This window comes from Amblyomma mixtum, chromosome 7, assembly GCF_055824585.1.
Source record: "Amblyomma mixtum isolate Tamu chromosome 7, ASM5582458v1, whole genome shotgun sequence".
In the NCBI taxonomy this organism is placed as follows: Eukaryota; Metazoa; Arthropoda; class Arachnida; order Ixodida; family Ixodidae; genus Amblyomma; species Amblyomma mixtum.
The window spans coordinates 137,675,596-137,701,865 of record NC_143018.1 but is presented as its reverse complement, the minus strand read 5'-3'; the positions used below and the strand labels follow the sequence as shown (position 1 = coordinate 137,701,865).

At 45.6% G+C, this 26,270-nt stretch overlaps 1 protein-coding gene across 1 annotated transcript; it reads left to right on the top strand.

Annotated features, from left to right (window-relative positions):
* The first annotated feature begins 3,351 nt into the window (after nt 1-3,351).
* LOC149337684 (uncharacterized) lies at nt 3,352-25,102 on the top strand. The gene is made up of 7 exons (XM_089554490.1): nt 3,352-3,519; nt 5,158-5,253; nt 10,982-11,166; nt 12,384-12,617; nt 18,241-18,380; nt 21,895-22,015; nt 24,782-25,102. Exons 2-7 carry the CDS (start codon nt 5,181-5,183, stop codon nt 25,100-25,102), a joined length of 1,074 nt encoding a protein of 357 aa, XP_089410616.1. The 5' UTR covers nt 3,352-3,519; nt 5,158-5,180.
* The last annotated feature ends 1,168 nt before the right edge of the window (nt 25,103-26,270 follow it).

Sequence of the window (26,270 nt, the reverse complement as noted above, 5' to 3'; positions counted from 1 at the left end):
CGAGCACGCTGTGGTTTTTAGAAATTTCAGTTCAATTTTCTCAATACTAGCTTTACTGCTTTCGCATTTTCGAGTGCGGGGAAAAGGGCAAAGTTCATAACAGAGCATTTATCCCGAAATTCAGAAACGTGCCTTGAATTGAAGACATTTAGTGACAATTTTTGATTGTATGAAGTGTACAAAAAGAGTTACCAGCAAACGAAATAATTTTGGTACAAAGTGAATGAATTCATAGAATACTCAAAGTATTATTGCCTCGCACTTCAAGAAAATTAAAAGAACTTTAAGAAAAAATAGGAGTTAGTGACATATTGTGTTACATAAGCGCAATGATGACTTCGTTACAGCGAATCAGTTTCGCTGATGGCTCATTCTACACGAAAACAATGCTTTCTGCTGCGTATTCGGCCTCAAATTCAGTACTCAGGCAGTCAATAAACAGATTTAACATTTCAGAACTAACAAAGAATTTCAGCAGAGCTGTACAACAACTCTACCAATTCGAAACACGTTGGTGTTGCTATTGTTGTAATTCTTGATAGGTCATATTTTAACGTGCAGTTGAACAGTGATGTACCGTACGACGGTGCTAAAACACACTAGCGTTAAGAGCGTTTCGCTCTGAGGTTTCAGAGGGATTATTGTTGCGAGCTACAAAAAAATTCAAGTTTAGCATTGCACCGATGTGTTTTCACACTCATTGAATGACACGTTCTCGCTAGCTCAAAAGGCGCCCAAATTATATCACCAGCTTCCTGAACCTCCACCGCAAGCACACTTTCCCTGCACATTGCCCGCCATGCAAAAGTGCCCGGTACACTTTATGCCACTCCACGTGGGAGCGCCCAATTTAAACCCTCGCACTACCCTCCTACTCGAGCGACCAGCAATGGCTGATCGCACGGGCCTGAAAACCCTGCGCGAAAAGGGCCGCACCGCTTCGCGCTCTGAGTAAATTCTGTGTAACGTGTGCAGGCTTACAGCTTCGAGAACTCAAGTTGTTTCGTTCCTCAGCGACTGTACATTCGAAACTTCAGGCAAGGCAATATTAATTTTTATTCATGTTCGGCGGCCCATACTATGAACAGAAGTATAGAGAAACAAAACAGGTAACAGCGGCCCGCTGTACTCAACTGCGGTAACAAGGGCTTTGCATGAGGAAGGTGCACAGCAATTGGAGCACTATAAGCCCTCATTCTTGACTTGTTACATTTTTCACTAGTACTGAGCCACAGAGGAGCTTGCAGTATGGAAAAAGCTAGGGTGAGAGCAGCCCCCACTTTGAGCACCGCTAAAGCACAGGCGCAGTGCCTCTTCCGCATCTTCACTTGCATCTCCTTCAACGCAAACATGGTACGAAGCTGTGGCGAGGGAAAACGTGGTGATAGCTGTATTTTCTATCTTCCCGTAATGCAATGACTAAGGAATCCTGGAATAAAGTGTTGGGTTTTAACGTAGTCATACGGAGTAGACGCGCGAAAGCATGTGTTCATTCTTCGCCTTTTCCTACTGCCATCAGCGGACGTGAGGCCGAGCCGAGGACCGCGTAAGGCAGAGGCAAAAATCAATCAAGGAAGCACACAAAAAGACTATGGTAGCGCGACTGTCGGCGGGGCTCGCTCGAGCAAAGAGCATGCAAGGTGTCCAATGACGTGATATAAACACACACAAAACAGAGGCGATGCTGCAGCGCGGCCTTGAAAGTTTCGCGCGTCACTCTAGAGCGGCGTGCGAACGCTCGTGCTCTCTAGGTACACACACGTACACTAAATCGCATGAGCCAAGCTGTGTAGAGTACGCTAAGCCACACAATATGCGAAAATAAAAACCGAAACCAGTAGCGTTTGGCAACATCATCATCATTCCTTGTTCTGCGACGCAGTTACGGGGAGCTGAGTTATAGCCTTAGAACTAGGCAGCCAGTGCAGCCGTGCAGCGGCTGCGGCTTTCCTGGCCCCAGATGCGTCGCCTGTAGCTTCCCGGCATGCTGCCCGGGTTTCCAAGCTTTCGGTCGCAGCGCCGCCAGAAACAGATGGTTGTGAGTAGTCGCATTTTTTCACCTCAATCATTCCAATTTGCTGACTTTGTAATTGAAACAAAATATTTTGTCGTTTAATGCGACAAGTTTGTGGCAAAAAGGGCTTTATTGTGTCTTTTTTTAACGCGTGTAAAGTTAGGCGACATTAGCACCATCTTTCCGTTCGCTGGCGGCGGATTGCGAGTCTCATGTTGGCCGCGCGCTACACTACCTTTTTTAGGACGCTGAAACGACTCTTTGTTGACGGGGTGCGACGGTTGTGGAGTCGTGGGTGCATTTCTTCAGTTTGTTTGTGTTAAATGTGCGGCCTCGTTAGTGTTGTGGTAGTGTGACTGAAATCGCAAGGTGACAGATGGCTCCAGTGCTGCGGAAGACGTTCTTACGCGCACGCAGTGCTCAAAAACTGCTCTGACGTACTGCACGCAACCACGCTGACAGCGGCCGGCGCCCGATGCCCGATAGAAGAAACGGCTTGCCGTGAACGCTGACAAATGTAAGTACAGAACTGGAAAGTGACTACTGCGATGTGTCGGGGGTATGATTGAGGGCTGCGAATGCATTTGGGTTGGTCTTCACGTCTTGTTCGCAGTGAGGTGCAAAATGCGGGTACCCCGCGATCCTTTGCAGAGAGAAGGTGTTCTGACACGCTCGCTTGCCAACTATGCAACTTTTAACCCGCCGCCTCACGCTCTTTGCGTCAGCTCCTCGGCGCAGGAGTTATGTGATAGAATTTGGTTGCACGCCGAGAACTATGGGGTGCTGCTTGATTCGTTATTCCGACTGAACAGGAGCAGCGCGTGAAAAGGAGACCATAAGAACGAAAAGTGCTTGTAGCGGCGTGCGTCTTTTGATTCTGCTGCCTGAGTGTTTACTGGATAAGGAGCATTGCCCGTTCTACGTCGCAGTCACATCAAGTGCTGTGTTTCTTGATAGTTCTGGTCAACGAAACGACCATTAAAAATAGCAGAACCATTCCATTGCAGTGCAGCTGAGGTAATTGCACAATGGAAGGTTTGTTGTCATTTTATTTTTTTACATTCACTACATTTGTCATTCCCCCATTTTCAGTCTGAAGCGATAAATGTATAACGTGATTCGCGAATAATAGCTTTAAGAAAAGTATGACAAGCTTTGTAAACCATTTGTTTGCTAACTATTGGAGGCATAGGTAATCAATCATTAGCCTCCACTCATGAACACATTGGACTGAACAGCTAGAGGTTGTAATGGGATGTGGCTTATGTGATGATGTTTATGAAAGCATGGCTCTAATGCAGCCTTTCTTCAAATGCACCCGCAGTCAAGCCTTGTACAGCTGCTCCACCGGTATCATCACGCTACTTTTGCACCAGCTTTCATCTGTCATCGAGCCAATGCTACCTCAACCAGAGGCAAATGACATCAAGACCTGCTGGTTCAGCCTATCAGCCATTGACACTGGATATCAAGCATGTGCCACTTGTAAAAGGATAGGTAGACAAGTGGGTATATTTTCCTTGTCTTTTTTAGCCTGCGAAAAATTTTCTGGTCCAGGCTCCCTCTCTCTTTCGTTTTTTTTTCTTTTAGAAGAGGACCAAGAGAAAGGGAAAAGATATTGCGGGCATCATGAAAGCACTCCCCTAGTCAAGTGCATTGTGTTATAGTGTGAAATGCTTTTTATAGTTTTTTCCCTCATGCCTCTCGTGCTTGGAAATCTTGACCACAGTATAGACCAAATTAAAACAATTATCTGCTTCATGACCTTTATACAGCAGTCTAAAAGCAGCAAATAAATTTTATAGGTTTACTTCAGCAGTACCTACCTCTTACAAGGTATGGCATGTTTGAAGTGAACCAGTGATGTGATAGGCATGGCCTAACGGGCAATGCATAATTGAATATTGGCGTTCAAGTGGAGCACTCTGCTTTAGAAGCATATTTGTTGCTAGCATCAATAATTGATACCTTACCAGGTTATCCTTGCATTACATGAAACCCTGTAAAGCTTATATTTTAGCTGTACAGAAGAAAGGCATTTATTCGATATGTCATGAGCATTGCTGAGGTTTTCTTTCACACTCCCTTTGTCACAACTGACTGCACTGCACAGTTGAAATGCATTTGGAATTGAGTATTGGTGCATTGTTATTTTTATTCATGCCGGCGTTCAGTTACTGATTGCATTACACTAGCTGAGCCTAAGTCAACAAATATTGTTGTGACCTTAACAAGACCCCTGGCTTTACTTGAACCGATGCATTTGATGTTGCCTTTCTCTCGTGCCATCAAGCTTTGTAATAAGTTGTGTAAATAACTTAATTTACTTTCTCGAGGTATTTATTGCTGCAATTAGTGACAGGTAATTTCCTAAAGAACAACCTAAGTACACATTTTTATCTTCTTTGGAACACTTGTTTCCTTGTTTCCCTTGTATTCTTAACTTAAACAGATATGAGCAGGCCTCAGCACTGGAGGGATGTGCTGCGGGACAAATACAAAACTACCAGTCCAGCTGCTCCCTTAAGGGCACGTTTCTGAGGCTTTTATCGCTTGCAGTTCTATGCAGCTTTACTTACAAGTATTGTATCTGACGCAGTATGTGCCTTATTATTTTGATTCATTTGCTTTAGAGTGTGCCACTCTTGCCCTGACGAACTTGCTCACCATTGTACTCTTTGTTCATACATTTTCCCCTAACACCTGGTATAGCTCCAAATGATACATTATCTACAGCAACATGTGCATTATATTGCAATGTCTTTGTGCCATCACTTTTGAAAACAAAAGCTGCCTGAATTTTTTTGCAGACAAATCAGAAACACAAAATAATTTTCATATTTGATAGCCTGCATGTTATCTTCATATGACTGGAATGGCTAAATATCTCTTTGTGGTAGCCTAATTAGGTGTAACACGTGGGCAGAATTGAACACAACAGCATGTTATAGGTTTTTCTTGTTCAAGGACGCATTACATTTAGTACTAGTCTTGTGACTGCTGCTTATGCTATTACTCAGCAGCCTTATCAAACTCACTCGGAGTGCTGCATTTTAGTGCACATTTAACTGATTGTTGCTTCTCAGTGTTTGATTCTATTGGAAGTTACTATAACTGTATACTTTGGATGTTTTCTTGTGCAGTTCTCTTGCTGCTGCAGTCCGCCATGGAGGAGGCTACCTGTTCGTGCACACGTCTCATCACTAGGACGCTACCTCTTCCACTGGTGATGCAGACAAGTAACGACAGGGTTAATTGGAGAGGCATGGGAGAGGCATTTGCCCTGCAGTGGGCATAGTCAGGCTGATGATGATGATGAACAACAAGCAGGCTGCCTGATATTGAGGACATGTGTCAGGATAGTGCACCAACAAAGTCGCTTAAGCATTTCCGTGCTGATGCATTTTTATTAAAATCAGCTCATAGCTTGATATCTACATCCATGGGGACATTTAGCATATGTTTGGCATCTGTTTGACTTTTAATTCACTAGTGTTTGCAGCCTTTAATGTTGGTCTTAAGACAGTGTAAGCATTGTTTCACTGTGTGTAATATTTTAGCTGTTTTGGAGAGATGTGTGCATATGCATGCAGTTTTTTTCCACGGGTTTGTTATGTGGCTGATGGAACCTTCATGTTACAGAATTAATTATTTCATTTCTGTGTTGTACAGGAAAGTGAGCAGTATTTATATGCACCAGGTGTTTCAGGGAAGAATAAGTAGTTTTCAAAAATATGGCTTTTGCTGCATAATATTACCAGTGCTAGCAGACACCAAAAAGCCGGTGAGGTGTATTTAGTAAGCTGGTTAACTAATTTCTGATAATTAACTTTTTAACTAACAGGTTTGCAGCTGGTTGCAGTTAGAGACTTTTAGCCAGTTGTTCGTAGTAGCCATATCAGTTTTTGGAATGTACAAAACATGATTACTTTCGCCGCTGTGGCTCGACAAAATTTGGCTGCATCGTGCAAAAATACATGCGCTTTTGAAAGCACACAGGGAAGGAAACCCCCCCAGTGCATGTAACTGCTACAAATCTCTAATGGCAACTAGACGCCTAACTCTGATAGTGAAGGAATCATATTCTTAGCAGTAAGAAACACACATAACACCAAGACACACACACACAGGACACCCGCTAGACTTCAACTATCTTTACTGGACACTTGTACGACATAAATATGTATCACTGAGCACACGCAGGTGCCTCGTCATCCGCAACAGGTCTAACTACGCCCTGCCCTCTCCTGCAAGGCATACGGTTGCACCGATAAACAATCTATTTTTCTGCCAACGCCAGGGAGGGAGTGCTTACACACGTCGCCCGCCTCTTGAATACGAAAGACTTCGATAATTTCTCTTTCTTTTTTCTCGGCTCCCAGGCCTTTCGTATTCAAAAGGCGGGTGACATGTGTGTAAGCACTCCCTCCCTGGCATTGGCAGAAAAAGGGATTGTTTATCGGCGCAACCGTATGCCTTGCAGGAGAGAGGAGGGCGTAGTTAGACCGGATGCGGATGACGAGGCACCTGCGTGTGCTCAGTGATACATATTTATGTCATACAAGTGTCCAGTAAAGATAGTTGGTCTATCGGGTGTCCTGTGTGTGTGTGTCTTGGTGTTGTGTGTGTTCTTACCACTAAGAATATGATTCCTTCAAGCCGTTACCAACTAGCCCAACTTAATGTTCTAACGAAGTTTCTGATAGTGAAAAGGTTCATTAATAAAAATTAGTTAACCAGCTTACTACGTGAGACTCTTCACATGTGTTCTCGTGCCTGCCAACACTGGTAATACTATGCTGAAAAAGCCATACATTCATCTCAAAATACCTGTTTTTTGAAAATTACTTAGTCTTCCCTGAAACACCTCGTATATATGTAAGAAAAACCTAACGGGATTTAATTGACGACGTTTTGGTTGCAGGGCCAGCCGTTTTCAAGTGTACTACAGTATTTCAAGCACACAGCTTTTGTTTCGAATGCTATACTATACTCGAAAAAGGCTGGTCCTCCAGCCGAAACATCGTGAATTAAAACCTGTTATGTTTTTCAATTTCTGTGTGTCAGTCATTGTTACTAAGAGGGAACTGAGGGGAAGTGTGCCGAAGGCAATATTCTGTTCCTCTATTGTTCTCCATAAAATATTTTGATGCATCATGCATGTGTTGTAGCGCGTATGTACACTTGTGCACAATAAATGTAATAATTTACATTTTGCTTCTATTATTCTTTAAGCACTCCAGGATAGTGTTCACAAAATGATTTTGAAGTGATAAAACTATGTTGGTAAAAGTGTTGTACTCTGTAGTTAACACACACTTTTCCAAAAGTTGATGCAGGAATTATACTTTCTTCGTACTTGAGTTTTTGAATAACGGTGGCCAATTGTCGGAAGACCGTTGATAGGGTGTTGGTAGACATTGTCGGTATGTGGTTGATAAGAAGTGTAAAGACTGTCTATGTACTTGAGTCTTTTGGATAACGGTGTCCAATTGTCGGAAGACCGTTAATAGGGTGTTGGTAGACATTGTCGGTATGTGGTTGATAAGAAGTCTAAAGACTTTCTATGTACTTGAGTCTTTTGGATAACGGTGGCCAATTGTCGGAAGACCGTTAATACGGTGTTGGTAGACATTGTCGGTAAGGGGTCAGTAGGAAGTGTATAGAAACTCGATAAGGGGATGATAGGAAGTATAAAGTCTTTCTATGTACTTGAGTCTTTTGGATATCGGTGGCCAATTGTCGGAAGAGGGTTGATAGGTTGTTACTACAATGTACAAAGGCGTTTAAAAGACTTTCTATTCAATGTTGATAGGTTCTATTAACAATTGTCGAAAGACTTTCTTAAGAATGTTACTAAAAATTTTTGTAAGGGCTGTATCAGCAAACTCATTTATACTCTCCCCTATCTGTATCTCACTCGGACAGAGGAGGAGCAGATAGATGGAATGATCAAGGGTATATATAATGCTGCCCTTCACCTCCCGAATTCAACCCCCACCAGCAAATTCCTCAAACACCCTGGCAGAACTAATTGAAGCCTACTTCACAGGGCAATGCTATCGCCTATCTGGAACACCTACCGCACAGAATCTTCTGGAAAGAGTCAAAATCACCCTCGACGACCAAATTTAGGATCAGCATAACATTTCTGTCGACCTTGCAAAAAATCTTTATATTCCCCCTCTGCCCAGCAACACCCATCCTGAGCATGACAAAGATCATCGCACAGCTCGGGCAACAGCCCTACATAAGCACTACGCTAGGAATCTAAAACTCTCATACGTAGATGCTGCAGAATACTCTACCACCTCAGCCTATGCCATCACGGTACTTAACCGCGATCATAATCCTTGCTCAGCTCTAACTCTCAATCGCGGTCAACATCCCGTCGAGGCTGAAGAAGCAGCTATAGCCCTGGCCATTACTCAAACAAATGCAAATTACATATTCTCGGATTTTAAATGAGCGATACAAAATTTCGCCAAACAATGGGTTCACACGCTAGCACATCGTGTTCTGAACAATGTTGTACCACCGAGTCGGCTCATCACACTCATCTAGGTTCTTGCGCATTGCGGACACCCGGGGAATACGGCTGCACACAATCACGCCCGAGCACTCGTCGAATGGACAGTGGACGGCCTCCCCTCGTTCCGCAGTGCTAGGGAACGCATGATGACGTACCACGAAGTCACGCTTCACTACCGGGGTTCCCGACTAGTTTACTCTCCTCCCCATAAATCGCTAAATAAGGCCGAGCAAGTCGTTTGGCGTCGGATTCAGACAGACACTTTTCCGAACTCTTACCTGTATTCCCTCATGCACCCAGGGGACTATCATCCGTCGTGCAAATTATGCCAGCACCCTAAGGCGGATATTTATCACATACTTAGGGCTTGCCCTAATACTCCAACTCCCCCTTTTCTGAGACTCGACGACCAGGGGAGATGGGAGGCCGTGCTGCACTGCCGGAGGTTCAGCTCCGGATGGTTGCCTGGGCCACAGAGGTCGACAGTGCCCATGGGCTCCTGGCCACTTAGCGCGACCGCGAGGGCCCACCTGTTCCTGCAGCGCCCTTATCCTTATCCCCACCCTCATTGGCTTCCTTTTAAGGGTTGCTTAATAAAAGTTTTTCCCTCCTTGCTCGTCGGTAATTCGGGTTTTGAGTAAAGGAAATGTATCTGTCTCGGATATCTCAGTAGATACCTGAGCCTCGCCGTCAGAGAAGGAAGATGAGAGTGAACGAAGACACTGTATTCACTAGACGCGCCTTTGTTCAATCTAAACCATCGAGCTGGCATGGCGAAGTGGTAGCGTGCTCGTCTCGCACTGCGGAGACCCTGGTTCGATTCCCAAACAGGACCAATTTCCTTCTCGGTTTTATTTACTTATTTATCTTACTTGGAGCATCGCTATACCATCCTTTTAATTGGTTGCATGGTTACAAGCCAAAGTACAATTGGCCCCGTTTGAAATTCGCGCACTGTGACGTCACGACCATTTCGACCAATTGACTGTCGACAACTCCTACTTACAACGATGAGGCATTAAAGGCTTCCGCCTTAATACACGATAAATGTTTTCACCACCACCCCCAAGCTAAGTGGCTGTAGTGACAGGTGTGCCCTGCGTACATCGGCATTGACAAGGTTGCGCCAAAAACGGGACACTGAAGCCATAGGCCGTCGGCGTTCGTTGTGTTCATTGGCGTCGGCGTTGACAACATTGTAAGGGCCATCTCCACGAGCACATCCGAGGCGCACGAGAGCAGCGCTTGCGCGCCCAGCGCCGCGCCGCGGCAAGCGTCGGAAAACATATGCAACTCGATGGCCTGTCGCCTCCTGTCGCTGGTACCGCGCTCAGCTCGGCTCAGCGAAGCAAACGGCGCGAAGGGTAGTACCGCTTGCCGAGAGAACTGCGTTCTCTGATTGGTAACACGGGCCGTAAACCAGCGGCCACTTCCGGCGCCAGCGCGAGCGCGGCACGAGCGAGGCGCGAATATCTGACATGGACATATATTTGCCAAGCGCGAGCGCCAGCTCTCGTCTGTGCGTCGCACATGTGCAGGCCGGCTCCGGCGTACGCTGGTACGCGTAGGCGCTGCGCTCGTGCGCCTCGGATTTGTCCATGGAGATGGGCCTTTACACTGCGATCATTTTAACGAAACGAAGGCGAGCGCGCGCGGCGAGGCCCGCCAGCTGTGCGCCGTGTGGCGTCACTGCTCTTCTCGCATGCGCAGCGCGACTCTCCAGGAGCCACGCGAAACTGCTCAACCTCGGCCAGTGAAGCTCAGCTACAAAAGACTCGGCACAGGACACATCACTACTTCATCATAATATGATACACCTAAGCAACAATGCACTAGAAAAATGACAACGAAGAGCACAGCACTAGGAGCGGTTCCCACTCCGGTTCAAACTCACTCTTGGCATAAAAGTCCTTTAGATGAACAATCATTCTGCTGAAGCAGTCTTTCGTAGAAACAACAGAATCGCAATGTCGGTCCATAGTGCGCATTATCCAGAGGCTTTGTGGTCCAATCAGAAGGAACATGCTTAAGGGTTCATCAACAGATGGCAGTGCGGTGAAATATAGTAGAATAGGCTGTGTCAAATTAAGTCCCAGTCAAAGACGCCCCTTGCTAAACTGCAGCACACACTCGCGCTGTGCACTGAAGGCCACCGCTTTAACTTCCATCGGTGGTGAGAATGGTTATGCGTCTTCTCAAAACCACTGCAAGGTTTAGGCTCTGTTGATTTTGAGGTAAGGAAAGGTGCATAACTGGCTCCCCTAGGTTAGTGGACACCTCAGTAGTGCTTTGAATTATCCGGCAGTGGTGTCCGCCTGCAGAAAGCCTTACTTTCATACAATATACTTATTTACTTACAATATACTTACTTTCATACAATACTTAGGAACCCGGAACCGCCAGTCATTATTTTCGGTCATCCGTGTTCCGCGCAGCCACAAGAACACTCTCCACGGGCTACGGCTACCTGGTGTGCACAATCGGCCGCGGTGGCCACACCGAAGCCATGCTGCCTATCAAGCAGGAGCTCTGCGACTTCATCCTGTACACGCACGTGGTCGCCGTCAACGGGAGCCTGTCTTCAGCAACCGGCAACGTGTCGTACCAGACATTCCTCAAGGTAAGGGCCCGTAGCTGGCTTGCCCGGCATGCCGAGCGGGAAGGCTCCGGTGTGCTGCTCTCGGAACTTGCCAAGGTGGACAGCTGGTACCTGCATCAAGTCGCCCTCCATATTCTACACCCCGCTGGTAGCACTCTGTACCACTCACACGATCCCATTCCCAGCCTAATAGCAACCATAGCCTCCTGGGCTCTAGAGTTCAAAATGTGCCCCGGGTTTCTTTTTTTCAATTTTTATGACGTGGTAAGTAAACTGAAATCAGTAATATTTAGCATCGCAGAGATGTAAGGAGCGCTACCAAACAGCCTTGAACACTATACTGGACCGGGGGTCTTCGCTCCTGTACAAAACGTCGCCATCCTTTACATAATAAAAAAAACTGGCGTATTGAGGACAAAGGAGGAAAACGTTGTCGATATGTTTTTCGTTGTTACACCAGAGGAAACAAAATTTGGCTGGGGTCCCACCCGGCTGAACCTACTTTACAAAGCGGAAGACCAGCCTCTCGTTCTCCTTCGGTTTTTGCTTCAATCTTAGCAATCTTTGCTTCAATCTTGCTTCACTATCTTTGTATCCTTCGCCAATGCGCGCTGTCGACGTTCCTGATCATAAGAATCATCAGATTCAATCAGCCGTCTACAATACAGAGCGGAAGCACTGGTTCCAGAGCGCGACTTCTGCATGGCTATCTGCGAACGTCAATAAACGCTTCGTGCTTTTAAAGCTTTTAAAGCTCTACTAGCCCCATTGAGCCAAGGTCATCGGCGTTATAGGGGAGCCACCAGTGGAGCCCGAACCCACTACCTCCAACCCAATACCTCGCATCCGGTTCTTTACACACAGAGCTACGGCGATGGCTGGCGAATTGAACTCACGACCTCCGAGTTTAAGACCAGACTGCAAATTTGGATGTCGTGGGTTTGGAGTGCACCTGCCGCATGTGGTTGTTTTTTCTTCTTTCTAATCAACCAGATTTAAGCGATATAATGATTGCACTGTAATTACCCATTAAGCAACAGCTCGAATTAAAAAAAAAAGAAACATTTTCGTATGCTTCGGTGGCTGTTGGTTTATTTCATGTGTATGTCATAACGAGCCCTTCAATTCCGTCCGAGAGCTCGATGCACGCACCAAACCTTGCCCCTTGTGTTTGCCTTGCCTCTCGCTATTTGCTGGAAACGTTATATTTCATCCGGACCGCTTCGTCGCTTCCGCAGGCAGCCGGCCAGCACAGGGGCGACCAGCACACCCAGTTCGGCCTGAGCCTCTCGCCTCACTTGCTCAGCATGAGACTGCAGACCAAGGAGAACGCGTCCAGCCTGGCCTCCGCATTCCTGAAGCCTGCGCAGAAGGTTTTCGCGGAGGCGGGTCTCTCTGCAATCGGCGTCATGGGTCTCGTGCGCAAGGTCGAGGAATTCACGCACGAACCGAAGCTGGTCGCGTGGTTCCAGGTTAGTGGCAAAGGACACCACGCGCAAAGCCCAGTGATACTTTCTTCCTCATGATCAAGTCCATTGGATGCTTGGCAACGCACTGCTGAGAAAAAAAGAACTGTTACCCCCGACGGTTGTCCCACTGTTAGGGTCATTACAGAGACGAATGTAAATAGCGCAGGAAATCTGAGGCCTGCGGCGCGACGCCTTCATTAGGGCGGCAGCAAGACGCAGTGATATACTCCCTCTGCGACTCTTCCTGTTCTCCATTGCAAGGCGTCGCGTTTTTGCTGCCCAAATATTGCTGCCACGAGACTGGCTTACTGAAGTTCAAGCAACTTCCCGTCCTCTTGGAGCTCCCATTTCCTGTCCGCCTTCCAGTTTCGACAGTGAAGGCTTCGTTTTCTCGATGACGAATCGAGATTGCCTGCTCTATCGGAACCAAATGCAAGCTTCGTTTCTCACTTACTTCTGATTAAAGCGCCCCTGCCATGCGAGCACATCTGCAATGCGCATTTGTTTTGCAGCTTGCAGGCCAACTCAGACAGTCGTTGGATTGCGACGGCAGGCAGTCTAATAGCTACAAAGAAATGTGAGAACAGATAGTACTTAAAGGGAAACTGCATATGTTTTTAATATCGACGAGCTTAAAGGGGTCGAATGTGTGAAACTTGCAGGTAAAGGCACGCCTAAGTCTATTTAGGTTATTGTTCGAAATGGTGACGCAATTGCCGATTAAAATCGCGACTGCCTTCAGGGTTCTCCGCAGCGCAAACACCAAGTGAAGTGCGCATGATGACGTCATCGAAAGAACCGGTACATTTCCAACGCATAAGCACTTTCTTGGAAGGAAAAGGACAATGCCACTGAAACCAAAGCTCGCCGAGCATTGTTTGGCAGCATCCAACGAGGCACAGCAGGGTGTGGCTGACGGCAGTCGTAATTTGAAACCTTACATTCCGTGACGTTACACCAAACTTCTCCACACTGCTTTGTTGCTTTGAGGAGTAGCGCAAAAACAATATTCGATTACGTCATCATTTTAACTGCTAGCGCAAGATCATTGGCGTGCTTTGCCTAAAGCCTGTATAGATTTGAGTCCTTGAATATCGGGGAATTTTCAAAAGGTGGTCCAGTTGCCCTAAAACGTCAACTGGACTGCGTTTAATTGAAACAGCCAGTAAAGACGGACGGTACTACACGACGATGCGTAGCGCTGGAAATCGCGCAGTACTATGAGACAACTAAAGTCCGTCAGGCCCAGAACAAAGTTCGCGACGGTGGAAGGGAATGACACTGTCAGCGGTCTCCGAAGTGGAGTGAACGGGTTTATTTCCAACAATACGTGTTATATTTTTCGCTTTTTAAGCGAGCCTGTTAATTCATACTCCCTAAGATATCATTTAACAAGAAACAGCATGACAGAGCACAGAGAGGACAAAGAATGCGCACATGGACAGCCGTGTGTTCGTCCATGCTGCTTCTGTCCGCGTCTATGATTTGAGCGGATTTCTTGCAAGATCGTGTAAAATGCTCAAGCGATCAAGGAAGACCAGTAAAAGACTGCACTGGGCGATAAATAACCTAAGTTCCCCGCGAAAGACTCCGGCACCTGTGCCCTCACATATGGTTTAGAGAACGGGGTGAGCTAACGGGCTAGTTGGTTATTCATAATAATTTCAACAGCGCATCCTACACAAGGACACAAGACGAGGAAACACACACACGAGCGCTGAACTGCAACTTTATTTGAGAAAGGCGCCAACCTCTACATATATACCCTCACTACCCAACCTCTTCATCACTCAGGAACTTGCCAGTGCACTGTAAGAATTGCAAACTTAACAAACGAGGTTCTAATGAACAATGCACCCCTATGTTCGAAAGAACAGCCATCCTGAAGAAAGGCCCCTACCAGCTGACTCGCGAAATAATAGAAGCAGCAGATTTCTAACCTCAAGAGTGACTGCGTTAGTACACCTTCCGTTTCACTTTCAAACAAAGAGATAGCGTTCCTGTATGATTTTATGTGATTTTGTCCTGGTTTTTTCCGGTAGTTCTTCCTTCGTTTTTACTTTTGCTTTTACTCTCCTTTTTGTACCTCTGTTTTAACTCTTTTAGTCTTCGTGTTAGCACTTACACATCTCATTTGCCACCACTTTTTTAGGCGTGTTAGTTGTTGGCTCTCATGCACTTCAGATGTTTTCGCCTTGGTCATCATCATGCTTATTCACTGCGATTTGTGCTTTTACCACTTTTAAAAACGATTTCTGCCCACTGTTCGTTACACAGGAAAAAAAGGGCAAGTGAAATAATTTCTTCTCGCTGGTTCTTGTAATCTTTCTTCTTTTTTTGCGGTCTTAGTCACCTGTCTACTGTATGCTTAGCACTTGAATATTTTTTCTTGCTTGTGGCTTGACACGTGTAGTGATTTTAGGTTTTACCCTAGTGGGCGGTTCCTTGAGGGTATACGTGTAGAGGTTGGCGCCTTTCTCAAATAAAGTTGCAGTTCAGCGCTCGTGTGTGTGTTTCCTCGTCTTGTGTCCTTGTGTAACATGCGCTGTTGAAATTATTAGGATTATAGAGACACTTTAAATGTGCTCTGCTTTGTGCAATTGAGATGTGCAGTTGAGATGTGCTTTTGAAAGTTTTTGAGGAAGATTTGGGAGATCCCACTGGACGTGATTGGCCGATTTCTTGGTACTGCGTATCAATGAATTAGCTGCGCTAACTGTATGCTGGCCTTTCTGAGCAGTAACTTCTCTACCTCGCTGTGTCGCCAAAACTACTACTGTAGATATCATTTCTGCACAGTGTGCTTGAATGTGCCGCCTTCATGTGGGACCGCAGCATTGACAAATAGATTTGTGCCCTCGAGCTGGTCCGAAACTGCACTATTTGTTTTATACTTTTATAGCTTTGATCACATGGGCTCGCGTAATTTTAAATAACTGTAGCCAAGTTCTTACCGTCTTCGTCGTAAATTTTTCTTGCGTTGTTTCACAAAACTTGTTACTATATCGTTTCGCATAACGACGCTGTACATCTATGTCTGCATATTTCTCCTTGCATCGATTACTCTAAAATACAGGAATGAGTTCTCACTTTAAAATATTCGTTCAGTAGTTCATTTCGTATAATTCACTAGTTTGAACCGCCATCCCCGGTTGCTTGTACACACTGCTGAGCACTCACATTTTGGTAATACCTTGGCTAGTATTCGATAACCACGAGATATCCAGGCCTGTTATTGAACCACTGCCGTACAGAATACATTAGGCCGAGGGGGTAACCTGGAAAATAAGTAAATATAAATAAACTTTCTACACATTGTTAACACAAAATGTACACGAGAACTTGTAACAGTTAAATTTATTTATTTGTTTTCCAGCGGGTGGAACATCGAGAGAAAAAAGCTGCCCTAAAAAGGACTGAAGCTCCCAAACTCAATATAAAACAAGAAAGCATCAAATGCGCCGCAGAAAGGGCACCGTAGAATACAAAATGCCTAAGGCAAAGTTTCCTACTTAAACCAACAGAAAAACTGTGTTAAATAAGGACTGAAGAACACAGCCACGAAGATAACTGAATCTAAGAAAACAGAAAAATAAATACGCACAGGAATGTGACAATGCCAAGAGGCCATGTGCATTTACATTGAAGAAATGCAAGTATCAGACTGAGCAACTAATACAACACTTGAAAGTATATCATATAAAGGCGACCGCACAGAAATCAACAAAGATAATCGCATAACTTTCATTCACTAGAAGAGAAGATGCAAACCAGTATCTGCCATATCATTACAAGAGAGGGAACTCTGTGTCTCAGCCCCTCTAAATTACTGTTAGTTCTCAGTGTACTAACGTAAAACTTCTTTATCTATATAGTTACGTAGCTTACAAGACCGGTCACGTTGGGCAAGATTGTTAGATTATTTCTTTATACATGCTTGTAACGAAGCGCCAGTCGCACGTTAAAGAGTCAGTCTACTGAATTTTATCGGCCATATTTTTTTTTGCGGCAAACGATAACTCATTACTCAAATTACCCTTTAACGAGGTGTGGTGCCAAGAGGTGCGGTAGAACATTTTAAAATAGAAATTATTGATGTGGGACCACATCTGTATGAGGTGGTAGTCTCATGTGGCAACCATCTGGATTTTCACCGCGCGGCGACAAACATGGCGGCGGCCGTCGAAGCCGGACCTCTGGCTTCGGACTGAATTCACGTTGTTGCTGCCTTTTTCAGTGCGTTCACTGGCCATAAATGGGGCGCCGGTCTTTCGCTTCGTCTCATCTCGCCTATAAGAAAAAGTATAAGTGATAAATTTGCTTTATTTTAATAATTAGAGTGACGATTCTGCCACTTCTAGGCTTAAGTGGAGAGTCGGTTTGTTTACAGCAATGGTTCCCGTCCTGAAAACCAGATGGCGCCACTATAGGCTGAGTTTATTTTTTCGTCTCTGCAAGCATACGCTGAACTAAAGGTGGGAATCTACCTGCATTTAGCGTACATATAACTCTAAATATTTATGTGATTTACAGAAAAACCGAGCGGTACGCCTTCTACAGTTTACTAGAACAAAACGTACGTTTCTGTGACATTGGGGCATACTAACGCTACGTAGTATATTCACTTATGCTTCTACAAAAAAAAAGACTGCCACCTGCAGCAATAACATGACCGTTTGGGGTCGCCACCATACATTTTTATGGGACTTTTAACGCCGAAATAAAATATAAATCTCTGCCTAAACCGGGTGCAGTTCCCTCGTTATTTTATGTTATAGGGTACCAACTACCATAATATGACATTATTTATACACTCATCTCGGTGAGTAGACTGACCCTTTAAATATCAACACCTTCGGCGTATTGCCAACGTTATAGAGCTCGGAAAGAATGGTCCCAAGACAGATTAGAAATGATTCTCAGTGCAGGGAACGCCACTGTGAAGACGGCTGTGGTGCAGGAGGAGACCTACAGCAAGGGAAATCTCTAAACCTATGAAATCAGGATGTTTCTCCCAAAGTAGTATATCCGGAAAAGCGACACCGAGGGTTTAGAAAGGAATCACTGCTTCAGTTCGCTGATAGACATAGCTAATGACGTTATCAGGACTGAAAAATTTACCTTTTGGACGGGAACACGTAGCTTTTGTATTGGAGAAATTGATGAACAACATCTCCATCGACAGGTAGATCTAGCGCGAAGAAACGAGGACACGAAAGAGAACACACCACACAGAAGGGGCAAACAACACAGCGCCCTTGCTGTGTTGCGATTTCCGTCGGCCCGCCAGGTACGTATTGAAAGATGCTATTAGAGAAAACTAATCGCTCAGCGTGAGGCAATGCGCTCCTCACAATTAAAATCGGCTCAATGAAGTCTCACTAAATGCTGATGTGAGCGGAAAATACTAACAGGCACAGTACAAGGCACGACGCGATGCACAACACAAACCTTGTGTCATGAATTTCTTTGCGCGGCGCCGTCTCTATATGTGATCTCCTTGAAATCTTTCGTTTTGTCGGGTAAATTCTTTCAGCAACGATTAATGTGCAGTAGACTTGAATTTTTTGTATTCCAAATCCTGACAAACTGCGCCCTTGAACGTCTCCCTCCGTACAAAACACAGGAGGTCGCCTCCTTCGTTGCGAATCTGCCAAACATGACCGGGACCCTCTTCCTGGGCCTCAAGCTGAAAGAGAAGGGCGCGGACTTGTCCTCCAAACCGAAGCTCGCCACGGACGTCTTCAGCGTGGTGAAGCAAATGGAGTAAGCCCACATGATCATAATTTAGGTGCGCATAGATCTGGGGAATTCTGCTTGGTATGAGGCTATGGCCAAAGTGCATATTCAATGCCATTTTTCTGCTTGATCAAAAAGATTGCATGAAGGACGCGGTAGTAGAGAAAATAGATGCACGGGCACGTAACTAACACACAAAAAGCATCGAAACGGGGGTTGGTAGCCACTAATTAGGACACAGCTGAAAACAGAAAACAGTATTATTCAACAACAGCGTGACTGCTTTACTCTGTTACTCCGCGGACCAGTTTAAAAAGTTAACGAAATCAGTACTTTGTTTCTCTCTATTAAGCAAGTTGGTCTTGTGGGTCTTAGCGTCGCCAAGTGACTGATGGTATGACGGACGCCATAGTGGAGAGCTGCGCACAATTTCGGCCACCTCTTGTTCTTTAACACACACTGACATCGCACACTACGCAGACCACTAGCATGCGACCGCCGCGGCAGGGATCGCAAACGGTTCTTTCAGGTCGGCGGCCGAGCACCGTAACCACTGGGCCACCGCGGCGCCTTTTTAAGGAAGCGAGAGGCACCAACATTCTCATCCTGATAATATATTCGAGGTTTTACAGAGATGCGAGAACAAGGTATAGCAGTACTACAGTCGAAACAGCCCTGAATAATACAGCGTTTTCGAGACAACGCTGTGCATCGTATCGTAGCCTAATATGAGGTATATAGTGAAGGTTCCATATGGCCATACACTGGCACGCGGTCATAATGACCAAATGGTCTAAAGTTTATGCAGACGTCGAATATGCACAGAGTGAAGCGAAATTACATGCAGTGTTGAAAAGGCTGGAGAAGGCTCTATACCGATATGAAACTGCTGGGCGAGCAGGCAGAAGGCAGTGATAACACAGGTGCCATGAAAAACAAGGGAGACCTTTCAGGTAGTTATTGCACGAGGTGTATAATAGAAGCTGTGACCATGTGTCGCAGCGGCCATAGTGGCCTGCTTACAGAGACTCGAAAGCAAATAGAAGTTAGCGTGTGTCGCGAGACACCCGTATTCTAATCGCCGACAAGCTTTTCTGAATCAGAGAGGAGTTTTTATTTGCTAGTAAAGGCCAAAAAAAGGTAATTTAGCTCTAGCTGCCAGCCGCTGTCTTCGGAAGCAAACTGCAGCAACTCAGAGACAGTTGCTTCAAGATCTCGGTTTTAGAGCGAGAGCTCCTCTCCTTAGGGTAAAACTTCAGATTTCGATGTGGACGAGACAATGACCTTCAACGCCTCACAAGGTCAAACCGAATACAACTGCGTAACGGTATGCTAGGGTAGTATGACCACGTGACCATATGACTATGACAATTTAGTGCCTGGCCTTGACCTTTGACCTTGACGCTTGATTTGAGACAGCACCACATCGACAATGACCTGCACTACCTCATAAGTCAGTGAACCAAACTTAACTGCGCAGAGGTGTGGCCGAAGCTACGATAGTTTGACCGCGTGATCATATGAATGTGACATTGGGCACCTGACCTTGACTTAGACATTTCACTTGAGGCAGTCGAGACCATGCTTAACTGAGCTTTCGCTCGTATAACTAGGTTCAAGCCACGTTGAACCCCAGCCGTTGAGGGCCCAAGGTAGTTTTTTCAAGCAGGAAGGTGGATTTGGCGCCAGTGAACAGTTGACTTTTATGCGGGTCCTATTTCTGGTCTATCTTTTTGTCGCTTTGGTTGCCTAGATTTGAAAGTGGCCTATTTCACGGTGTTGTTCTGTTGACAGGGAAAATTAACCGTTCATATGACTTTGGGAAACGTATTCCATATGCTCAAAAACACCGCCAAGCGGATAACGGTGCACATACACAGCTTACTGAATACTACCGAATACTATCGTCACTACCGGTTAGTGTTTAGGCATATTTCGTGTTTTCGCGTGTACGAGCATACAGGTACAGTTCGACGAACACCATTTTCGCAAGAAAAACTAGTAGTAGTAGTAATAGTAGTAGTAAAAGACTTTTAATCGACCATAATTTACAGGCCGAGAATTTCGACCGCCTGGGCGACCAGAAGCCGCTGTTCTTCTTCCCCTTCAGCGCCAAGCCAGTCGAGCCAGGTGGTGATGGATAGAGAGGGTGGGGGGAAGGAACCCGACTGCTGAGCAGCCGGCAATAGAAGAGGCAATGGGCCAGGTCCGCATAGATACAGGGGCAGTTGGGACAGGAATGGTCCGATCGATAGCGATAGAGGAAGAGGCGGGACGGGGTGATAACTGCATTCATCTGAATGTGCCGAAGAAGGCGAGACTCCGGCACCGTGAGTGATGGATGAGGGGGAGGGTAAAGGCGTTTGTCGAGGCGGAGCTCAAGGTAGACCTCTTTTATGGTGCGGCGAAGGGTGAGTCTCCCACCGTCCTCCGAGGGCTTGGGCCAGGGGATCAACGGTGCCCGGAAAAGTGCGTCGCGGGCGAGCTGATGGGCCAGCTCATTTCCGTCAGTCCCTGAATGCCCAGGGACCCAGCAGAGGAAAACGATGGAAGGCTGCAGTGCGGGGACCGCTCGCTCGACCTCCTGTTGGAGGGAAGGGGTCAGGGTGCGTTTCTGTATGTGGTGTATAGCGGCTTGTAAGTCAGAAAAACTAAATTTGCAAGACTGTTGACCCTTTGGTTCTTTTCCGCTACTCGAGTCCCTCATAATACTTATTGATGCAATTTGCAATTCTAACGGAAGTTTCTTCCAGCGGATGGAGCCCACATTCCTTCTTGGGGTTTTCATTGACCTGACTGTTGGAGAGAAATAAGTTTTCTTCCGTGAACCCACATCCCGTAAACTTTTGTGCGCGACGTGTACACTCAACACTATTGTTTTTTGCCCCAAATTCTTGGGGGTGTGATTAGCCTTGCTATGTTTCCCTGTGGTGACTTGAGTGAGATTTCCTTTTTTTTAAGTTCAAGGCCGGAATTGCAGTTCAGCTAATATCCTTTGACGCATAATTAATCGAGCACGTTCGCTGTTCACCCATCTCCATACCGCAAAAACGGAGAAAGGATTGCATGAACCATTAACCAGACGACATATCAACAATACAAAATTTTTTTGCCTCGCACGAAACTGAGCGCAAAGGCATCGGGAAGAAACTGATCGCAGTATTCTGTTGCTCTTGGTAGTATTGTGTATATTAGGGTCGTATCTATTCTGGTGTTTGAGCGAGACCTAATCCATGACACCTGAGACGCAGGTGCACGAGCGGTGCAAGTTTTAGGTAACGAGGCATTGATTCATGAGGTGACAGTGAAACAGCTGTGACCAAATTGCCATAACTATACTATCAAAAATGCAGTTTCCAATCGCAAGTTGCGTTGACAGAAGACGGCCTTCATTTACTGTCCCGTTAAAATGCCGGTTTGTGAAGGGGACATTCCAGAGGGCCGGAATTTGAAACGCTGTCGCATTGAATGCGCTAGCATTCATTTTTTTTCCTTTTATACCACACTCGCTCAGAGCCGTCGTTATGTGCGTTGCGTGCAGGGTGAAGCTGCTCGTGCTGGTGACGCATTCCGCATCAGAGATGGGCGAGTCGTCCTGCGTATCTCAGCCCGTCAGCTCCTGGTCCTCCAAGGTCTACGAAGACTCCTCCAGTCCGGCTCTGGTGCTTACCAAACTACATCTGTGCTTAAAATAATGCGTATGAAATGCAGTGGTCACTCGCCATTCGCTAACTACAAGTAATATCGCGAAGTCGGCTATCGTCTTATAAATGTTACTGTTACATGATTGGGTAAAAGACCCCTCGGCAGGTCTACGCCTACGTCGTTGTCGTTGTCAACCGGATAGGTTCAGTGCACGACAAAGGTACCTCCTATTCATCCCTAATCACCTATTTGGTATGTTCAGCAGCGGTTACCGGTATGTTTGCTCGAAACTATCTTGTATATAAAGGATAACGCAATTTCGTGCTCTTGATAAGAGCACCCAAAAAATTACATTTCCTCTATGCTTTTCATGGTTTCAGTGACTGTTCGCTTTCTTTGTCTGCACATCCCATTTAAAAATCTCGTCTCCTCGCCCGACTATTTATTTTCCTCAAGTTCATTTCCTTTTGTTTGAAATAAACGTAGCTAGGCAAACGTGCCGTAGGCTATCGGTTAATACAGTTTCCTTCCAAGCCCACTTGTCCAGTTTTGTTTGAGCTATGATATGATAAGTGTAATTACTTATAATCAGCACTGCTCGCCTTCATTCCACTAGCCTGACCCGCATAACGTTCCTTTCCGTATGTCGCTGCCTATCTGAATGCAGTTATCAGTTTGCTTTCTTTAACTAGTGCGGCGTATAGACGTCCTGGTATATGCTTCTCAGAACATGACTGCAGAGCAACAGGCCGACGCACAAAGAAGAACAAGGACTAACGGTTACCATACCAGAAACAACTTTGATATGAGCTGTTCAGAGGTATTTATAGGCTACCCCGAACAAAGGAATCATTTAAGAATGCTCTAAGGGTGAGCTCCTTATCGGAGAAAGCATTGGAACGAGTACTCAAGCAGTGCTCACCAAATAGAGAGATGTGTTCATGTCCTACGTGACACGTCCTTTGCTTCTCTTGCGGACAACAGCCTAACCAATAGCCACCGTGCTGTTCCATGCATCAGGATAGGTGGATGAGTGACTGGAAAGAAAAGCATCATAAACTTTCCCTTTACGCGCATTTTTTATATTGTAAACTTAAAACTTCAATAAACATGAAGGGAAATGTTATTCCGTTAATTTTACGAGGAACACAAAAGGGTGAAGGCGACTGGGGTGGATCAGGTAACCGCAGTTCTGCTGAAGAGCGGTGGAAAGATTGTGCTAGAAAATCTTGCCATTCTTCATGCACAATGCGAAATTACATGGGGGAGATTGAAACCTGTGGTGAGTTTCCAGTGCTGCTAGAACTTCGCTTGTTTTCAAGAGGGAGTTTGTTTCCTTTACCGATCTTGAGTATTCGAGCGTTTCGTGATCTTGCAAGAAAGCTAACATTACTTCAGTATTAGAAAGGGGACACCGAATACAATAAAAACTACAGACCTGTCAGCTTACAAACTTTTGCCTTAAAGGTCTTCATTCAGGTATAATTATTTTAAAATATAGAGCAGCTTTAGATTGTATTCAACTAAAGGACAACCTGTTTATGCTTCGCTTTCCGGAGATATCATTACCTTAATCTCCTCAAATTAGCAGAGTCGGCTAGAGACAGCGAAACCTACTCTTACACTTTTGAGAATTGTTTTTCATCGTCGCAGTTTCTCATTAGTTGGCGTGGACAGTTGCATCCACCTCATTACCAGTATCGGAACGTTTGTTCCTGACCCGATCTCCAGAACCTAAGAATGGATTTGTACATGCCAATTTCGGCATAACGTGAAACCTTGCGTATTTAAATTCACATTCGAGCATTGCTATCCATCCACTGAATTACGTAGCAAGACATTAACATCATCTAATTGTGCCGAAGGAAATTAGCAAGCCGCGGTGATTACAAATGTTTTTTTACCTGGAGTCATGTCAGTATGACTTGCTGTACTCTCTAAAGAAGGCTTAGCCGATATCGGAGTAAAATGCTTTAAGCACTCCTCTAGCGCACTCCTTTTCAGAAGCGTGGCATTCTTCCAAAGTCATTGCGTAGATGTCCATCGCTAAAACTACGGAATACTTAAGGTTGTCAAAGGAATTAAACTCCCTCTTGGAGACATGCGAAGTTCTAGCAGTACTGGAAACTCACCACAGGTTTCAATCTCCGCTATTTACTAACTTCAAGACCTCCGGGGCTGCTTTCAAAAGCCTCCTCCCGTTGCTAACTGCGTAAAGTTACCATGCTTTGCGATGGGAATATGCATCCGTTGCCAAGAGTATTAATTCCGTAAATTTTGCAGTGGAAATCTACCCCGGTACTTGCGCAGCACTTAGGCAGCAAAGTGAAGGCGCTAGTGGACAGCCCAATGCCTTTTTACTCCCATACAGGCTAATTCGTGTTCAAAGTGTCAGTGGTATGGAATGTTATTTACGTCCTAAAGCAGCACATATAGTAATAACTCACGCCGTATCGGGGATCTGGCGATATAATTTGGACTAGCTGGGGTACTTCAACGTGCATAGACATCACGTTTTTTTCTTCTCATTTCCTCGAAGTCGCCCACGTCGTATTCGAGCCGTTTATTATGTGTAACCTGCCCCAACATGCCCATGCTTCCCTTGCTCCGATGAGCGCTTGTGCCGCTCCCCTGCTGCGTTCACGCCATGTTCTCGTTGTTTACTACGTACTACGTTTTCTTCAGCCTATGCGACTCGCCTTCGACGAGCTCATTTTGCTAGGTGATCCGCAGACGCTGCTTTGCAGAGCCCATAGCACAGATCTGTGACGCTGTGCACCCAGGAACCCATGTTCAAGTTCCTCGCGTCAGGCCTGACCCATAAAAGTGAGCTCGAGGTGGCGTTGTCCTCCACGCTGGCGCTCATGACCTTCGACATGAAGCAGTCAGTCAGCAACACTGGGCAGTTCGGCAAGCGCTGCGTCAAGTCCGCCGCGATGCCCTTCGATGCCGTCTGCCTGCCGAACTGGTCCAGTCCACGGGAGCACGCTGAAAGCATGACAGCGTACAGTGACAACGGCACCATGCTGTCCAGTTTCGAGACGGCTGCCACGGTTGACAAGAAGGCAAGTTGTCTCCACTTCGTTAATTCTTCCTGCTTTTGATTTTTCAAGTGGAGACTTCTGGAGCCTTGCGTGGAGACTTCTCTCCTGACGTACATTAGGCCACCGGAAAAGTACACGCTACTTGCAATTTGTGTTGGAGTTTTGATTCGTACACCAAACTGTATCATTTCATTTATTTTCTCCTTGAGGGTCCCAATGTATCACATAAGGGAAGGTAGGTGAACATTTTTAAAATTTCTACAAACAAGCTCGAAAAAATAATAAAGCAAGATACAATGCAAACAAGGAAGTTAAAAGACAAAAGCGAAAAACAAATTAGGGCACGATGCAGAAATAACAGCAAACAATCAATGAGAAAGTGTAAAAAGCGGAAACGAGGCGGGTGGTGTGCTTGATCAGGTGCACCGACGTATTAGCTAATATGACTTTAATGTTTATCGCGAAATTTTGTTCTGTCTTTGCACATTGCCATGTTTTCGGACCTGAAATTCCATCATACTTCTTCGTCAGGAAAGAATGAACTGTTCATTGCTAGGGTGCGGGTAGGAATGCGTATCAAGGACTGGCTGTGATTCTAAACGCGATGATCTTAAGGCCGGTTTACATGAACTCGATAAAGTCGAGTGGAGTATGGTTGTCGGGTAAAAAACGAACGCTGTCTGGTCGGGTAAAATAAGCGGCAGAGCGATTCGAGTTATTTCGCTTGCAGGAGGTAGGTTTCGATTCAATCGGCGAGGTATGCTTGCGATGGATTGCAGATGTCTGACGCATGTTCAAGGTGTGGTTTCATGAACGTTAAACATGCCAACTTTTTCATTTCTGGGGATGAGTTGCTTAACTTACGTCGCATGTAGCCCAGCGTGCGCCAGACATCGGAGCAGGTTGTTTCGATATGCGTTACCCATGAGAGCGGTGGTGTCATGTACAGGCAAAGATATTTGCATTTTGTTGTGCGCGCAACAGGGACAGAGTTCAGATAGTAGGTACGGTTAGTCGGGCTATGTAGGCGGGTAACTATCATGACACTGTATTTGTCGCAGTTTAAAAGCATGAGCCAAGTTTCACACCAAACTGTGATTACGTGTAGGTCATGATGGAGAGCGCAGGTGTCATCTTGGTTGATTATGATGCTGTAGATAATAAAATCGTGTGCGAACAATCTAATTTTACATTTTGTGTTAGAAGGCAACATCGTGTTTAATAAAAA

What these genes read in the sequence shown, in the direction of transcription:
- LOC149337684 (XM_089554490.1), top strand. Translation starts at nt 5,181, where the DNA reads ATGGAGGAGGCTACCTGTTCGTGCACACGTCTCATCACTAGGACGCTA. An exon ending in TCCACTGGTGATGCAGACAA is followed by an intron (nt 5,254 to 10,981) that starts GTAACGACAGGG and finishes TGTTCCGCGCAG; the next exon opens with CCACAAGAACACTCTCCACG. An exon ending in AGCGTGGTGAAGCAAATGGA is followed by an intron (nt 18,381 to 21,894) that starts GTAAGCCCACAT and finishes CGTTGCGTGCAG; the next exon opens with GGTGAAGCTGCTCGTGCTGG.